The sequence below is a fragment of the Alosa pseudoharengus genome, unplaced genomic scaffold (genome assembly GCF_046254945.1).
Source record: "Alosa pseudoharengus isolate Yale_2024_CS ecotype anadromous, Long Island Sound unplaced genomic scaffold, YU_APseudo_1.1 YU_APseudo_1.1_scf_9, whole genome shotgun sequence".
Taxonomy (NCBI): domain Eukaryota; kingdom Metazoa; phylum Chordata; class Actinopteri; order Clupeiformes; family Clupeidae; genus Alosa; species Alosa pseudoharengus.
In genome coordinates this window covers 31,183,482-31,201,927 of record NW_027468881.1, presented here as the reverse complement: position 1 = coordinate 31,201,927, position 18,446 = coordinate 31,183,482, and the positions used below count along the sequence as shown (strand labels likewise).

The 18,446-nt window shown below is 44.8% G+C and overlaps 1 protein-coding gene across 5 annotated transcripts in view; it reads left to right on the top strand.

The window, feature by feature from the left end:
* The window catches only part of atp2b3b (ATPase plasma membrane Ca2+ transporting 3b), a 37,500-nt gene that overhangs the window by 16,721 nt on the left and 2,333 nt on the right, over window positions 1-18,446 (top strand). For 4 of the 5 annotated variants that reach the window (XM_076275513.1, XM_076275512.1, XM_076275516.1 and 1 more), the window contains 10 exons: window positions 798-1,039; window positions 1,762-1,996; window positions 2,355-2,534; window positions 2,770-2,857; window positions 3,119-3,225; window positions 5,322-5,513; window positions 6,693-6,906; window positions 7,348-7,559; window positions 8,633-8,740; window positions 9,348-9,530. In XM_076275513.1, coding sequence (XP_076131628.1) covers window positions 798-1,039; window positions 1,762-1,996; window positions 2,355-2,534; window positions 2,770-2,857; window positions 3,119-3,225; window positions 5,322-5,513; window positions 6,693-6,906; window positions 7,348-7,559; window positions 8,633-8,740; window positions 9,348-9,530 — 1,761 coding nt within the window. Of the gene's footprint in view, window positions 1-797; window positions 1,040-1,761; window positions 1,997-2,354; window positions 2,535-2,769; window positions 2,858-3,118; window positions 3,226-5,321; window positions 5,514-6,692; window positions 6,907-7,347; window positions 7,560-8,632; window positions 8,741-9,347; window positions 9,531-13,135; window positions 13,223-18,446 lie in introns of all 5 variants that reach the window. The other variant, XM_076275511.1, reaches the window with a different exon arrangement.

Below are 18,446 nucleotides of genomic sequence, written 5' to 3'. Positions count from 1 at the left end.
TAATGCAGGCTGTGGGCAGTTAGTGCCTGTAATGGAGTCTCGTAGACCAGGCTGAAGTGTCCTCCAAGGTTGTGAATGGATGGAGTATAGTATACACATCTTTTAGGCCTCAGTTCCATCTTTATAATCTCGTTGATGGCCATCTACTGTACTGTCTCTTCAGATGGAATGTAAGCCAGGTATTTTAGCCCTCTTACCTTCTCCGGAAGTATCGTTGGTCTTGGGTTCAATTCTCAAGAATAATACACACAGACATGAATGCATTCACTTTAAGCTTATACAAAATAGTCTCTTCCACAGAAGGCCAAACTGCAACCTACTGCAACTCATCCATCTCAACCTTATACAAATTATTATGAGATTTAGACTGTTTGTAAAGCCCTCACTTATTCAGCTGTACCAAGCAGCGGTTGACTATTCACTGTGTGTATTTTCTTCAGGGTTACTGCTGAAAATGTTGGGTCTTATTAAAGAAAATATGATCTTCTTTTATCTTATATGCTCTTATCATAGATATGTGCTCTTATGAGGACGTTATATGTTCACTCAGTTGAATAAACGTCAGTTTATTAATAAATTGGTTGTACCATGGAACAAACAGTGCGGCGCTTTTCTTTCCTCTTACTCTTAAGATGTTCCATGAGGATCCCATCAGTGCAGGGGTGTTGGAATCGTTCTAGCTTTCCCCCACCATACTGCAGCCCTTGTGTTTGTTGGAGGTCATTGGGAGCAGGGTGAATCAGCCTTTTAAAAAGCACGTCTTCCCACCGTCTCTCTCTCCCCTCTCGCTCTCTCAGCCGCCTGATGTCGAGGGCGGCCTGGCCAAGCAGGTGGGCAACAAGACTGAGTGTGGCTTGCTGGGCTTCGTGCTGGACCTGAAGCGGGACTACGCCCCCGTGAGGGAGCAGATCCCCGAGGAGAAGCTCTACAAGGTGTACACCTTTAACTCCGTCCGCAAGTCCATGAGCACCGTCATCCAGCTGCCTGACCGCTCCTTCCGCCTCTACAGCAAAGGAGCCTCCGAGATTCTGCTCAAGAAGTGAGTGTGAAGCAGTCTCAGTGAGGATGAGTGTGGATGAGTCAGTACACTTAGCGTTGCACCATGCATTGAAATGAAACTACTTCATACTAACTTATTTATTTATTTTATACTAATATATTTGTTTTTTGCATTGTTTGATTTTTAGCATGGCTGTATAAGTATTTTTAGTATACGTTATCATTGAATTAATTTTTACAATTTGTGGTATTTATGCAATTTTTACTTTTTTACGTGTTATAGTGTAATGTACCATAATGCTAGGGCCCTGTAGGCTAACTATGAGCACCGGGAGACCAATTTAACACAGTATGTGTAATAAAAATCAAAGTTGAGAGGTCTTATATTTCAAGGATACTGCACACATAATTGCATAATGAAGTCCATGCCGTAAGTGATGTTTTGATTGACTGATCGATTGAGTCCATGCTTGAGGAGACATACATTACGTATACTTTGCCAATTGCCATTTAGCGTCGCCATTCAGCTTGCATAGTAAATTCCTTGTTCATTTTCATGAAGCAGAGCGGCATTATGTAGACTAATTATTAGCTCTATACAATTCTGCACCATGTTTTGAGTGTGTGATTGGCACACGGAGGCAGCTAGTGGATGCTCTCTTTTGTTCAGAGCGTGTTTGTATGTGTTATGACTAAACAATAAACACCCACTCTCTCCTGAGCTATGCCACTAAACGCCCACTCTCTCCTGGGTACTGACAGGTGTTCGTCCATTGTGGGTACCGGTGGCGATGCACGTGGTTTCCGACCACGAGACCGCGAGGAGATGGTAAAGAAGGTGATTGAGCCCATGGCTTGCGAAGGCCTCCGGACCATCTGCATCGCCTACCGGGACTTCCCTGCCAACCCCGAGCCCGACTGGGATCAGGAGGCGGACATAGTCACCGATCTCACCTGCATCTGCGTGGTGGGGATCGAGGATCCTGTTCGACCTGAGGTACGGAAAGGGGGAGATCATGTGTGTGTCTATGAATGTCTGGGCCTGTGTGTTTGTGCTAGTGTGTGTGTGTGTATCTGTGTATCTGAATGTTTATGCATGTTCATGCATGAGAGAGGAACAGAGCATGATGCTGTGTGTGTGTGTGTGTGTGTGTGTGTGTGTGTGTGTGTGTGTGTGTTTGTTTGTTTGTTTGTTTGTGTGTTTGCATGTGTGTCTCTCTGCATCACTGCACTGTGTTGATTTTGCTCTTTGATCTCTGTGTCAGCTGTGTCGCGCTGCTCATCTGTATTTGTGTGCGTTTCGCCCTGATTCTGAGAGTGACCGCTGAGTCTCATTCATTCTCTCTTTGCCCCAGGTTCCCGACGCCATCCGCAAATGCCAGCGAGCGGGCATCACCGTCCGCATGGTGACAGGCGACAACATCAACACGGCCCGTGCCATCGCTGCCAAGTGCGGCATCATCCAGCCCGGCGATGACTTCCTGTGTATCGATGGCAAGGAATTCAACCGGCGAATCAGGAACGAGAAAGGAGAGGTGAGTTTGGACAATTTTATCACTGGTCTTGTTTGCTGATGTGGATAAGATCTCTCTGTCCTTTGCCCTGTACCTCTAAAAGCTACAGAGTGGACTATATGTAAGTGATGAATTATTTATGACTGAGCATTATGCCTTTCTTTCTTTCCCTCCCCCTCTCTCTCCCTCTTTTTTCTCCCTCTCTGTCTGTCTTTGCACCTAACTTAATCTCTCTCCCTCTCTCTCTGTCTTTCAGATTGAACAGGAAAGGATTGACAAGATCTGGCCCAAGCTGAGAGTTCTGGCTCGGTCATCCCCTACTGACAAACACACTCTAGTCAAAGGTCAGTGCTTAGTCATTTTTAGTCAGGCGCCTGCACCAGACACCTCTGAGCCTGTGTTATTCACTCAGGCATCTTCTCTGCCAGCCCTGTAAACAAACACAACATATCTGCATTTGTCATCGCACATCAAATTGTACCGCTGTTGATGCCAGTGTTGATTATGTCAGTGCTGGCGACAGTGTTTAATGCATCTTAGATTGTAGATGTAAGTGTTGGATGGGATTCTATTCAGGCGGTAATGTTTGTCGTGTTCATATGCAGGCATCATTGACAGCACTGTTTTGGAGCAGAGGCAAGTGGTGGCTGTGACTGGAGATGGAACCAACGATGGACCCGCTCTTAAGAAAGCAGATGTGGGGTTTGCTATGGTGAGTTCAACATCCGTTGAACTGAGAGTGTCAATCACATAATTGTTATAAGTTTCCTTATAGACTGAGTGCCTCAAAAATTAGATTCAGTCAAGACAACTGACATAACAGAAACATTAGATTACATTACAAAGATTACATTTTTATAAGTAAACCAAATCAATCAATGTTGACTTGGTCATAATGTTGACAGGCATGTATTATGCCTGTTCTTTTACTTGGCTGAGGATGTGTTTGGTTTTATTTGAGTGCAAGGAAGAGTGATTTTGAGTCCTTCCAACACAAAAGCAGATCCAAAGCAGACAGATGGACCCAGGCTGGTGGTGGGTAAGCAAAAACGTATAATGTACAACACTGACCAGCCAAACAAGCCAAGCAGACACTGAAATGATATCAGAAGAGCACTGGCTTTAAAAACCCTGTCCATTGCTACTGTAAGTAGGTGGTGATATACTGTAGGGTTTAAAGCTGTGTGGACTGGACTATGTGAAAAAGGTACACACAAAAGTTTCCTGACCAAACCTCCTGTGTCATACATCATCTGCATGTAACCACATTACCTCAGCATTGAAGGGATTTGTGCCTCTTTGTTTCGTTCCTGCCCGCCTTTAGAACCCAACTGCTAATGCAAGGTCCTAGCAATAGTACTATTAATGCAAGACACTAGTATTTTTTTTACAACCCAACTGCTAATGCAGGGCATTATTAGTTTTTCAGAACCCAACTGCTAATGCAAGGCACTGAGTACTACTGTGTGCTACAGTACAGTAAGTAAATAACAGAACATTTTAACCATGGGCAATGTAGAGGTTAGACTTGCATTGTGGATATGAAAACAAGGTCTGGATGACATAACCAGAAGACATTTTAGCATTAAAATGTATTCAGGAAGTGAAGTTATTCCCTATGCAGTAATGGATGATCTATTGTACTGGTCTGTACTTAAATAAATATGGTCACTACTCACTTTCCTCACAGCCTTGGAAAGAAGTGTGTTCTACATAAAACACTGCTCAAGAAGCATGTTATGTTGTTCACTTGCTCTTCCTGATTTCTCTCATGTTAAAAAGGGAAACGGAGATCTTTGTTCTTGCTCAATTATCATGCGGCAGAGAGTTGTTTTTTTCCCCTTCTTTTTTCTTTGATAGGACCATTGCAGACTGCCAATGACACCTTCTGTGCTTCTGTCACTTGTTTATTTTTTGACAAACCTTTTCAACACGTAGTCAGTCTGTACACCCCCCCCCCCCCCCTCCCTGGAGCACCCCTGAGGGGCCCTGCAGTGGCCACTGGGTTTTTTGATTTGACAGTAGCCTCAGGTGCAGCGGAAGCCACACTTATTTTCCAGCCTCATTGTCTGCCCGTCTTGTTAGGGCATGTAGGAAAGGTCACTTTACTTTTATACACCAGTGTCCTCTTTGTTTGTTTTTCTCATTGATTGTGAAGGTGATACATCAAACACACTTTCTGAGTTATTTGACCAACATTCTTCTTCTTTGACATTTTTCTCTAATATTGTTCTTTTCTGGCTAGAATGCTCCTTGCACAACAATCTGCCTTGCAATTGGCTGTCACTGCATAGGAGTCTATAGCACTGTTGTAAAGGACAGTAAATGCAAACACTGGGAGTTATATAGGAGTACCGGTATATCTGTGCTTGTCTTCAAGACCGATTGGCTGTTTATGGAGCCATACTGTATGTTTGTGTATGTTATTGCCTCATGGCAAATTGGCCGTCCGATACATATATCTGCACTGGCTTAGCCTGCCTCATTATTAGGAGCCAAGATGCATGTAGGGTGTTTCTCAAAGTTTTCCCCTGGTTCCTTCGTAGGGCTGGGCTCTCGGTTTGGTGTAAATCCCCTTCACGTCTTAAACCTCCCCTTGCTCTTAGGGCCAGTCAGATGATCTGTCTGGCTGACATTTCGAATGTCCCATCTGAGATCCCGTAGCTTGGCGGGCAGAGATATTGGCAAAAGTGCTTTTCCCATTTGTGCGTCGGCGGGATCTTCTGGGAGGCATGGAGTGGACTGGAAATAAATGTTCCAGATTTTTCTCAAGCGGAGTGTCTTTCTCCATCGCTGCTTCCCCCTCAGGGCATCGCCGGTACGGATGTGGCCAAGGAGGCTTCTGACATCATCCTGACAGACGACAATTTCTCCAGCATCGTGAAAGCCGTGATGTGGGGGAGGAACGTGTACGACAGCATCTCCAAGTTCCTGCAGTTCCAGCTCACTGTCAACGTGGTGGCTGTCATAGTGGCTTTTACAGGGGCCTGCATCACACAGGTACTGTATGTTCTCTCTCTCACACACACACACACACACACACACACACACATAAACAAATTATCGTAGTGTCTGTCATAGTGGATTCTGCTGAGGCTTGCATCGTACAGGTACTCCAGGTTCTCTCTCTTTCTCTCTCTCTTTCTACCCCCCCTCCTCTTTCACATATATGCACACTCAGTCACACACACACACACACACACACACACACACACACACACACACACACACACACACACACACACACACACACAGTCATAGTGACTTTTACTTGAGTGTCATAGGAGTACTACTTGTGCTTTCTCTTTCACACACATAGGTATACAGGCACATCCATTCATCATAGAAGTGCTACATGTGCTTTCACACCCCCACACACCCACACACCCACACACCCACACACACACATACACATACACACCAATCCACACACACACACACACACACACACACACACACACACACACACACACACACACACACACACACACACACACACACACACATGCATTGCACACCCACTCATAATAACAGCACACACACCTACACACACACATTCACTTCAAAATATGTCTTTATGTGCTGTGCTGTGTGTGTGCGTGTTCCAGGCCCTTTGCGTTATTAAAGTAATGTATGTAGATGTAATGTTGGGAAGTAATGTATGCACGCACACACACACACACACACACACACACACACACACAATTTTACACACAGATATACAGGCACACCCACTCACACATGCACAAGTTCACAGAGACATCCATAGACTGCTTGCACACAAACAGGATGTACAGTAGATTGAATAGACTCTATCATGTCTATAATCTATAATAGACTCAATGACTTCAGTGTGCCTTTGAAGGGTAGGGTAAGTCTCCCACAGTATCATGTCAACCTTTTGGCCCCCTGGTGGTCCTGTGTAGTACTGTGCAGATGACATTTCCTGTTCACATACACACTGTGACCATCACTTGTCACTCTTTACCACAATTCAACTCTTTTTGTCTGTGTCTTTCCTATCTATCTATCTATCTATCTATCTATCTATCTATCTATCTATCTATCTATCTATCAGTCTGTCTGTCAGTCTGTCTATCTGTCTGTCTGTCTGTCTGTCTGTCTGTGTCTTTGTACCTTATCATACTGAGGTATTCCTCCCTCATCTCTCTCTCTCAGGACTCTCCTCTGAAGGCGGTGCAGATGCTGTGGGTGAACCTGATCATGGACACCTTCGCCTCCCTGGCTCTGGCCACTGAGCCGCCCACTGAGTCCCTGCTTCTGAGGAAGCCCTACGGCCGAAACAACCCGCTCATCTCCCTCACCATGATGAAGAACATCCTGGGCCACGGCATCTACCAGCTCGTCATCATCTTCACTTTGCTTTTCGTCGGTACGGCAGTGATCTCGTTTGGCGGGTGTGGGGATGGGGGGGGATTGGGATGGGGGGGTCCATGTAGGGGCAGTAATAGTGGACTGTTCAGTTATGCTGAGAAGCGGAGTCAGTCATTAAGTGAGTCATTCGCTGAGACTGGGAGAAATTAGAGAGAGAGAGCAAGAGAAAGAAAGAGAGAGCAAGAGAAAGAAAGAGGGAGAAAGAGAACAAGTGGGAGAGAGACAGATTATAGAGAAGGGGGGCGAATGGATCTCTACAGCTTTTGATTTTCTGTGCACTTTAATTAGATAGCTCACTTTAGACACTTCACAAACAGTTCATAAATCAAATGTGATTACACGTACACACGCCAAATCTGCTCATTGAATCATCTCCCAAACATGCACATTTCCATATCTGTTCCTCCACCCACCTGCAACCCCCCTTCTGCTTCCTCAGGTGAGAAGATCTTCAACATCGACAGCGGCCGCAACGCCCCCCTCCACTCGCCTCCCTCCGAGCACTACACCATCATCTTCAACACCTTCGTCCTTATGCAGCTCTTCAACGAGATCAACGCCCGCAAGATCCACGGCGAGAGGAATGTCTTTGACGGCATCTTCAGCAACCCCATATTCTGCAGCATCGTGCTGGGAACATTCGGTATTCAGGTGAGACAGTGTGTGTGTGGTGTGTGTGGTGTGTGTGTGTGTGTGTGTGTGTGTGTGTGTGTGTGTGTGTGTGTGTGTGTGTGTGTGTGGTACCCAAGTCCAGGTAAATATTATGATGTGAGACAAACATGTCTAAACAGACCTTATTTGATGGCTCTGGAAAATATTTTGTGAGTTTACTGTCACAAATGGAAAAACAAAACAGCTATGCTTGTGAACAGCATAGGACAGGCTCTTGTGAACTGACATTGACATCATCTATTTATACCTAGCAAGCGTACATCCTTGATCAAAGACAAATAACATCTGATTACGTAAACTGTAAGGTATGACCTGTGAGTGTCAAAAATAAGCAGCTGTGCTTGGATTGGTATTTGTAAGTCCACCAGTATGACACCCAAAACAGAACCCTGAGTAGTCTTAGACACACAGCTGAGCTCATCCTCGGCCGCCTCGTCCTGGTCAGGTCAGGGCGGCTTGGGTTGGGGTGGGCGCTCAGAGAGGCGAGACTGCTTAGCAGGGGACAGAATGTGCTCTGGGCCCGTGACTAAGCCGTCGTCAGGCCCGGCCATGTGTCAGGACTCCTGACTGGGCTCCACCACGCTGATGCATCGGTGTCAGCGGCGGAGGTGTTACTGCGCCGAGCGTAACGTCTTTTGACGTGGCCTCAGATTGCCTTACTCCTCTGAGCCCCCCCACCCCCCGGAAAAAGGGAGGTCCGGCCAGACCGCTGATTTGCACGCAGACATGCAGCCTGTCTGAAGCTCCGTGGCTCTCTGGAGAGTTCTCTGGGAGAACCTTTTTTGACTTCAAAGGTACTCTTGGATGAGGAAGATGAGTGTGTAAAAAGGATGTCTCTGGTAATTAAATAGGTGCCAATTTAACCATGTCCCCGTTTAAATTGTGTGCCCTGTCTCTGAAAGTGTTTTATAATTTATACTGTCTGACCTGTGCATAGATTGCTGTTTTTTTTTTACATTTCTGTTGATTTCTCTTGTCATTGTCATTGGGCTAAACAGGGCTGTGTGTATGACAATGTGTGATGTCTGATGGGTTTGTCTGACTTGTTGCAGATCGTGATTGTCCAGTTTGGAGGGAAGCCGTTCAGCTGTGCACCCCTAAATGTGGAACAGTGGCTGTGGTGTCTCTTCGTTGGTGTAGGGGAGCTTCTCTGGGGACAGGTGGGAGTGTGTGCCTGTGTGTGTGTGTGTGTGTGTGTGTGTGTGAGTGTGTGTGTGTGTGTGTGTGTGTGTGTGTGTGTGTGTGTGTATGTGTGTGTGTGTGTGTGTGTGTGTGTGTGTGTGTGTGTGTGAGTGATTGTTTTTGTGTGTTTGTGTGTGTGTATGTGCGTGCGTGTGTGTGTGCGTGTGTGTGTGTGTGTGTGTGTGAGTGAGTGTTTTTGTGTGTGTGCGTGTGTGTTTGTGTGTGTGTATGTGCGTGTGTGTGTATGCGCGTGTGTGTGTGTGTGTATGTGTGTGTGTGTGTGTGTGTGTGTGTGTGTGTGTGTGTGTGTGTGTGTGTGTGTATGTGCGTGTGTGTGTGTGTGAAATACAGAAAGAGAAGTGCACGTGATGGACATAAAAGAGAGAGAGAAGTTGTGTGTAAGAGAGAGAGATAGAAAAAGCAGAATGAAGGAGGTTGAACAGCTATAAGACCATTGGATAGTATTTAGTATTCATAGTCTTCCCGCTCTCATGCATACACATACACTTCCCTCACTCTCAAACAGTTTGTCTCAGCATCTGTCTTTCCCAATTATCTCCCTCCCTCCCTCGTTTTGTTCCCTAGTTGATCGCCACTGTACCAACCCACCGCCTGAAGTGTCTGAAGGAGGCGGGCCACGGGCCGGGCACAGACGAGATGACGGAGGACGAGCTGGCCGACGACGAAGAGGAGATCGACCACGCGGAGAGGGAGCTGAGGAGGGGCCAGATCCTCTGGTTCAGGGGCCTCAACCGTATCCAGACTCAGGTGCTGTGTGTGCGCCCCCACCCCAGTCCTCCTCGCCTCTCCTCTCTCATCCCACACCGCTCTCTCTCTCTCTCTCTCTCTCTCTCTCTCTCTCTCTCTCTCTCTCTCTCTCTCTCTCTCTCTCTCTCTCTCTCATCTCCCTACCATCTTCTCTTTTGAAGGCCTGATGATGTAGCGGTTTGCCTGGATGATGGTGAAGCTCTAGTTCACCCCTAAGGAGGTTAAAATGATTTGATCTTTCTTTCTGCAACTCTTTCCTGCCATTTCTATCTTGTCGCATCCCCTCCTCTCTCCTTTATTCTCTTCTCCTAACTTCTGTTCTCTTTTCTTTCCTGTGTTTTCTTTTCTCCACTCTTTCTTCATAGGTGTCATTGTTCACTCTTTTGTCCTCTTTTTTTGTGATATCTTCATTTCTGATCTCCTCTCCTGTACTCTACACTGTCCTTTCCGCTTCACCTCTCTTGACCCATCCCATTTCACCAAGTCCTGATGAGCAGCGCTGTCTTCTTCTCTGCTGTCTCTCTTCACCTCTCTCTTCTTCTTCACCTCTCTCTTCTTCTGCCTCTTTCTGTCTTTCCCTCAACCCTAGGCCCCCTTTTTTGGGGCCCCTTTGAACATACTGTATTCCACCAACAGTGTTCTATAAAACACTCCTAGAACCCCCCCCCCCCCCCCCTTCACTGTTTGACAGCTTGATTGACCCCTCCACTTTCTCTAATCTCACTATGCGTGAGGAACAGATCAGTGTTAGTGACAGTGACAGTGACAGTACAGCAGCACTGGCTCTTCTACTCAAAGCTTATTTGAGTTTATTAAATCAGGACTAGCGTATGCCTTAACTTGACATACTATGCCTGAACTGCCATATTACTTTATTGTGTGGACATGCTACGGCATGTTTTGTTCAGCAGGCCTGATTTAAATGTGAAAAGTTACCGTTGGCAATTTATAGATGTTTGTTCTATGAATAATCTTGTCAAAGATACTTTACTTATGTCATGTGTTCAGCTGACAATTTCATGCCTCTTCCTTAGTTTGTAGTTTGTGATTTGATTTCCTCTCTCTCTCTCTTTCTCTCTCTCTCTCTTACTCTCTTGCTACGCCTAATTTTCTAATTTACATGTTATGTCTTTTATTTCAAAGGCTGAAATGACTGTTTGCCTGTCTTGTTTTTCCTTTCATGAAATGTGCCTACCACCTTTTCTCACTCTGTCTTTCTCTCTCTGTGTTATCAATTTGTCCCACTTCTAATATCTGATAAAGAATGTTCTCGACACAGAGTGCTTAAAGCTTTCCCTTTTAACTGGAGAAATGTTATCTAGAGACAGCATGCTATTTCTAGAATTCGTTTTTGTCTTTCTTGTCATTACTTGTTATACATTAATGATGTAAAAGGGAAATGTTGATAGTCCTTCCAAAATATGTCACCTGAATTCAGCCTTGGTTGTACAATTATGCAAAAGCAAACGCCAGCTGCACTATAGGGTCTTGTCCTTTTACAACTAATTCATGGGAAGCTACCTCTATGTAAAAGAGTGGGAAAGGTCTGTGTGCATCTGTACAGGTTTTATGTCCTATTATGGTAGGAGCATTTTAGGCTGTGCGGCGTGCGTGTCAGAACAGGTAAAAGGTGTGTCGGTGTGTTTAGAGGCGTGCATTGCAGTCTGCGAGCCTGTCAGAACAGGTAAAAGGTGTGTCGGTGTGTTTAGAGGACTTTGCTTGCCTCTGACTCATAGAGGATCCCGGCAGTGGGTTGGCAGCGGAGAGGGCTCCAGCCTCTTGTTAGGGTAGGAGGACAGTGCGGCATGCAGAGACCTCCATCAGTGGGATAGAGCGAGCCCAATAAAAGTGCATTAGATCCAGAGGAGGTGTTGTGGGTGGGGGGGGGGTGGGGGGGGCACCGGGGATCGTAGGATCAATAAGTGTCCCGCATACCTACCTTTGGAGTGCCCTCTGTCTGAAGTCTAAAGTGCCTTTAAAATGGGCTCTCGCTCTCTCTTCCTCCTTCTTTCTTTCTCTCTCTCTCACCCTCTTTCTCTATCGTTCTCTATACATCCCTCTCTTCCTTATGTAGTTCTGCCTCTAGTCTACTTCTTACCTCTCTTATTTCTTACCTCTCTACTCTGCTTTCTGTCCACTTCTACTTCTTACCTCTCTTATTTCTTACCTTTCTTCTCTGCTTTCTGTCCACTTCTACTTCTTACCTCTCTTATTTCTTACCTCTCTTCTCTGCTTTCTCTCACAGTTTTCTTTCTTTTCTTTTCTTTTCTCTCTCTCTCTCTCTCTCTTCCTGGCCTCACCTGTTATGGTGGTTCTACTTGGACAAGACGTTTGTTACAAGTATGGTAAAGCTGTTGGAGATTATGTCACTCATACACACCCACACACACAATGTACACTTCACCCCAGACTCCATTATATATTGCATATACACACACATACACACGCTCACACACACACACACACAATCATGCAATCAGAGGCCCGCTGACGCTCCTTTTAATGAACTCTAATGGACGTATAAAGTGCTTTGCACCTCTCGAGCTCCATACGTTCGGCCCCCTATATAACTCCATCAGTGCAGACACACATCAGGGGGGGCTGAGCAGAGACAGGCCTCTGATGTTGGGGTGCTAAGCGCGGATGGCACGAAGTGCCAGCAAAGCTCCTTACAAGGTTTCCATCGATCCCCCTCCCGTGTTCAATACTGAGTAGGCAAAACACAACACACATTACAAGGGCCGCCCTAATATCATCAGTCACTTTAATTTGATCAAGGCTTTCACTGAGAGTGGCTCTTTTGCAGAGTAGCTCCATTGATTTTTCATCAGTCATCTTTATCTTTATCTTTATTATTATTATTATTATTTTTTAGAGTACAGTGATTACACCCGGATTAATTGTGAGTGGGGGTGCCTTGGCAACACGGGCAACCTATTTACGGTAATACCTGTGTGTATCCATTGATTTTATTGGATAAATAATGATGTGAAAGCTACCACAGCTGTTCCCATGATGCATCAGTGAAAGATGCCCCACTCTACAAAATGTGGTCAAAAACCTGTGGGGTCTCTGAATTTGCATTGTGGTGCGATTACCATTAGGTAGGTCTGACATGCTGTGTCATAGTGCGTCAAACTACTATCTCTTGTTACTTTTGTCTTGTTTTCTCCTCCCACTGGGGAGAAGATGCCCGTAGTTTGATATAATGGACTCATGATTGATATGGACATTCAGATGCAGGAAGGACCAAAGGTTAACTGACATCTCAAAGTGGTAAATAGATAATCCAACAGCATGGGTGTGTTTGTTTGCAATGGTGCTTTTGCTGTGGTCCATAGGTGCCTTTTTACCTTGCTGTTGTCCCTGTCCCACAATTACAAGTTGTTTTTTTCCGAATGTTGGTTACCATAACCTCTTTTTTTATAGAAATACCTCAAGCTCTTTTAAGTGTGTTATATTTAAGTGTGGTCCAGTGAGCAAGTACATAAGAAACTGCTTTCTCCTCCTACTACTCCTCTCCCCCAATCCCCCTTCTGAATTATTTCTGTATGTGTGTGTGTGTGTGTATATGTGTGTGGTGTGGTTCTCTCTCTCACCTGCAGATGGAGGTAGTGAGCACCTTCAAGAGAAGTGGTTCCTTTCAGGGGGCTCCGCGCCGGCGGTCCTCCGTGCTCAGTCAGCTCCATGACGTAACCAATATTTCTACCCCCACTCACGTAGTTCTCTCCACTGCCAATGCAAGCGCCGCTCCAGGGAGTGAGTCTCCACTACTGCTTTACCCCACTGGTGTCACACGCAGAACACACACACACACACACACACACACACACACACACACACACACACACGCACACACACACACACACACACACGCACACACACACACACACACACACACACACACACACTCTCGCACACACGCACACTTGTATGGTTTGCAAATGCTAATTCAACACAAAAAATGACACTAAAAAGATAGAACACCTACTATGGAACACGTTCCTGCACCCTTATTGTTGCACACACTTTTACCACTACGCTACACACACACACACACACACACACACACACACACACACACACACACACACACACACACACCCACCCACCCATACACCCATGGTATCGTGTCCAGTTGTCACCTGTTTTTCTTTGGGATTGCTGGTCTTCGGTGGTTGTGTTTGCGCCTCTGTGATTGTGGCTCTTTGCAAGCTCGCCTGTGTGGTTTGCGACCAACTGTGCCAAAGATGTGGTCCCCTGCCCCCACCTTCTCCCCTGTCTATGTGGCCATGCCAGTCTGGTCCCTAATTTTCCCACACCGTTGACTTGTGGTTTGCTGTCTTGATGGTCTTGTATTTGTTTTGTTTTTTTGTTTTTTTTTCACTGGTGTTATTTTAATTTTGTCTACCCGGATGGGCCAATTGAGCCATTCTCTCTCTCAGTATTACATAGATTTGGATACAAAGCCTACTGGTCTTGTTATTGGTAGCGATATTTTTTCACACATGAGATTTATGGTTAGAAATTGGAATAAGAACATAAGGGATGATTTCCTTGACAAGCCTGAAACCTGGCACAGGACTACACTGCATTTTGAATGGGGATCCTGTGGTAGGTTTCAACATGTACAGGAAAGCAGTCGTTTGACTTTATTGTTTAATCCACGGTTTGATTTGACCTGATATCTTCTACTATATTTGGGAGTGTTTTGGGAGTGTTTTGCATTTGTGGTTGTCAATCATAATGTTAAAATTTCTCTGTAATGTTTCAAATAGAGAAAAACACATAATTAGTACTCACTTAAAAAAATATAGACCACTAAATGGCAAACAGTCTCTGGAATTGGCTGCGGTTGAAAAACAGCCCTAGATTGAAAAGAGAGATGATGAAATATTGGCCAATCGCCTGCTTTCTCAGAGAAGGGGGGAAAAATGTGGAACCTGCCAGATGAAAGCCTGTCAGATGAGGAATTAATGAGAGAACATGGCGCAACTTTGTTTTTGAAGAAGTCTCTGTTGACAAGCGTGGTTGCCACAAAAAAGGAGCGAAGCATATTAAATGTAAATCAAATCCAAGCGTACTCAGAAATATCTTGACAAATAACGGTTGTGGCAACAAATTTGTGAATCTTGCACACGGGGGTAAACCTTCGAGTATAAGCCCTTAAGTGTCCTGCTGTGGTTGTGTAAAAGTTCTTCCTTCTTCCTGCCTCCCTCCTCTCTCATCTTCCTCTCTCTCTCTCTCTGTCTTCTTACTGTTTCAAGTGATATCGATCGGAATGTTTTTTTTCTCTGTCATGTGGTATTCTGAGTGTTACCAGGGAGACGGTCTTTCTCCTCAGTCCTGCACTGCTTCTCTAACGTTTTCTTTTGCAGATTTCCCACAGGCTGTCTGTCCCTCCTCTGACACTGCACCCTTCGGTCTCTCATGTACTATTGGTTATTCCATATCTGCCTCTCTCTCTCTCTCACACACACTCTCTCTCACTCTCTCTCTTTCTCTCTGTCTCTCTCTCTGTCTCTGTCTACTGTCACATTTCATGGTGTTCTACTTGCTTACAAGTCTCACAATTTGTACATTTGAGCTCAGACTCTACAGAAATCGTGTACTGACATAATAGGGACACAATGTAATATACTGGTTGTTTATTTATTTATGTGTTCATTTATTTATAGTCGTATTGAGTTTGATATCAATGTAAGACAGAGCGAGAGAGTATTGTGTTCAATTTAGAGATTATTCCATGGGTAGTCCCATAGTTGATATAAAGTTTGCCGATATGGACTATTTTCTATCTTTTGTTATCTCTGGTCATCCATTCACATTTTCAGGTTGTCACAATTTTCAACACTAACCGTCTGACTGTCAGTTCCTTCACATATCATGTGTGTGTCCCATCTCTTCTTTTCACTCCAAGTATGTGAGTGTGTGTGTGTGTGTGTGTGTGTGTGTGTGTGTGTGTGTGTGTGTGTGTGTGTGTGTGTGTGTGTGTGTGTGTGTGTGTGAGAGAGAGAGTGTGTGTCTGTCCACTTGCGGTATGTTATGCCAACCAGTGTGTAAATGAGATTTTTCTGCTTTTAACCCTGTGAACCCTCCATCTGTCTGTCTGGCACTCTTGTCACATTCTCTTTTTTCCACCATTGTAGAGTAGTTTGGGGAAAATGAACCTCCAATATTCACACACTGGACATGAGATAGACAGCACAGCAACAGGTGTAACTGTTTCAATGAACAAACCTCAGTACTATTTTTGGAATGAAACACCAAATGAATATTCTCTAGAAACATTCTAGAACATTCCATAATTTGATTCACTGAGGACTAATGACCCTGTGCAGACTAAACCATGTCCACTACTGTACTGTGTCTCATTCTGTAGTCAACTGCCGTGTTAAGAGTAGTATTCTACCACCTCTTCTGTGGCACATTTGCTTATGTGGAGGAATGCATGTGTTTTGGAAAGCAGTATATCTTAGTTATGCCTTTCCCACAACGTCCAGCAACACTGTATTTGGCTCCCGTGGGGCTGTCTTGTACAGTGCATTTGTTACAATGACTCGACTGTGAATAAGCAGCCAGATCTATGGATCGAGTTTGTTTTCATTTTACATGGTTACGTGCAGGGGTTTGGAAAAGCATGCTCATGTGCCTTCTAAATCTTAAAGACGCACACTTTAGAATTGATGACCCTCTTACCGTTTTGGCAGTGTATCTATTACCAGCGCTCAACGCCATAGCTCCATTTGCAGAAATATTTACCTTATATGGAGACAGTTTTATTGGCGAATGCCAGAGTATGTCACTGTTTATGTGTGTGTGTGTGTGTGTGTGTGTGTGTGTGTGTGTGTGTGTGAGTGTGTGCGTGCGTGCGTGTGTGTGCGTGTGCGTGCGTGCGTGCGTGCGTGCGTGTGTATCTGCGCATGAGAATGCAAGTGTGTGTGTGGGAGAGCTTCAGGAGGCAGGGAAACTAGTTATCTAACATTGCATCTCCTGTGCTCTTGATTGCTGACATCTGCACTCAGCAGTAGGTGCTTGTCAGTCATTTGCATTCTGTTTTTCTCACAAATTTTTACCTGCTTTTCAAGATGATTATTTGATGAAATGGTTTCATCAGACGAAATTTCGACCAAAACAATCTAGTTCACTTATATAAAGGGCTCCTTTGTCTTTTACACTTCGCACTCTCAAGGCAGAAGGGGACATGCAATTTATTTCGAGGTTCATCTGAGACTTGGAGTTTAAAGACAAATCAGGATAACAGGGGAGGTTCTGAATTGAACAGGATGTGAGGTCATCAGCATTAACGTTTACTTTTCCATCACAGCTTCTCTAACCACTACCTCTCCTGCTTCTCCTCTTCCTTGGCTCCTTTTTCTCGGCTTCGTTCTTTGTGTTCTTGATCATTTTCTTTGCCCAGTGCACTTAGGAAGGTCTATTGAGTAAAGCATTTTTTTTCTTCAACTTTTTTGTTAGTTTGTTTGTTTTAACAATGACGTTTTTCCATCAAGCTTTTCCTTTTGAAGGGCGGCGTGGGGACACAGTGGACATTGATCTGGCATGCTAAAACCCAGAGCTAAGGGGGAATAAAACAGCAACTGATTCTTAACATCCTTCATCATGGTCCATCTCAAAACAGATGTGGGCGTTATACTCGAAAGTTTACCCGTATCCATGCAAACAAAGGAAAAAAAAATGAAAACAAACAACGCCACCGAAAGAAAGTGTTTTCAAATCTTTCAGATTTGCATGAAGTCTTTTTCTTGCTGACAAACAGGCTCTTTGGAAAAACAGATAAGCACTTAACCAAATGCTTGACCGTTCCTTCCTTCCTGTTTGTTTGTTTGTTAGTTGGTTTGTGTTTGGAATTTTATTTGTTTTACTTTTAGTTAATTTAGCTTAATTTTCCTTTGCTGTGTGAATCTGAGTGGGGGTAGAGGGTGTTCGTTTGGGGGGGTGGGGCGTTACCGGGAAAGGGCTGAATCGTTGACTGCACTTACCTGACCACGGCAAAGGAATGTGTTAATGAATGTCCTCACACATGAGCATATACACTCAAACACGTGAGTGTGTGTATGTGTGTGTGTGTGTGTGTGTGTGTGTTGTATGTTTGTTCCTGCTTTGGTCTGATTCGTCCTCTCAGCATGAGCCTGGCTGGGTGCCATCGTGCATCTATTTATTCGTTTGTTTATTTATTTTCCTACTTGTTTGTCTGAAACAGAGACGAGGCAGCTGCACTGGACTGGGGGAATTAAAACACACACACACACACACACACACATCCTCATGCACCCTCACACACCCCAGTCTCTTGTTTTCTGACCATGTTTTTTGGCATTCCTCTCTTCTCCTCATTAGCTGGCCTGAGAGCTTCACCGCCAGCTCTTCCTCCTCTTCTTCTTCTTGTCCCATCTGCACCTGTCTGCTCTGCTGCATGTCCAGTGATGCTCGCGCTACCTCACCTCTTCACCCACTCACTCACTCGCTCACAATGCTCACTCTTACTCACTCACTTTATCGCTCTCAATGCTAACTCTTACTCACTCACTCACTCACTTTATCGCTCTCAATGCTAACACTTACTCACACACTCACTCAATCACTCATTCACTCACAATGCTCAATCACTCACTCACTCACAATGCTCAGTCTCACTCTCTGGCACTAAACACACACAGACACACACACACACACACACACACACACACACACACACACACACACACACACACACACAAACATGATGACTTATCCTCTCATTCTGTGTGGCCCAGACCCGTATTGGCTTGTAAATCATTCACATTCAAACTACACGGCATTGCAGGGTAAAGTCCTATACTTGTGTTGGTTATAATATGTATAAATGTCAGGTTGGATTTGGTGAAATGTCTAGGTTCATTCAGTGTATATCAGCTG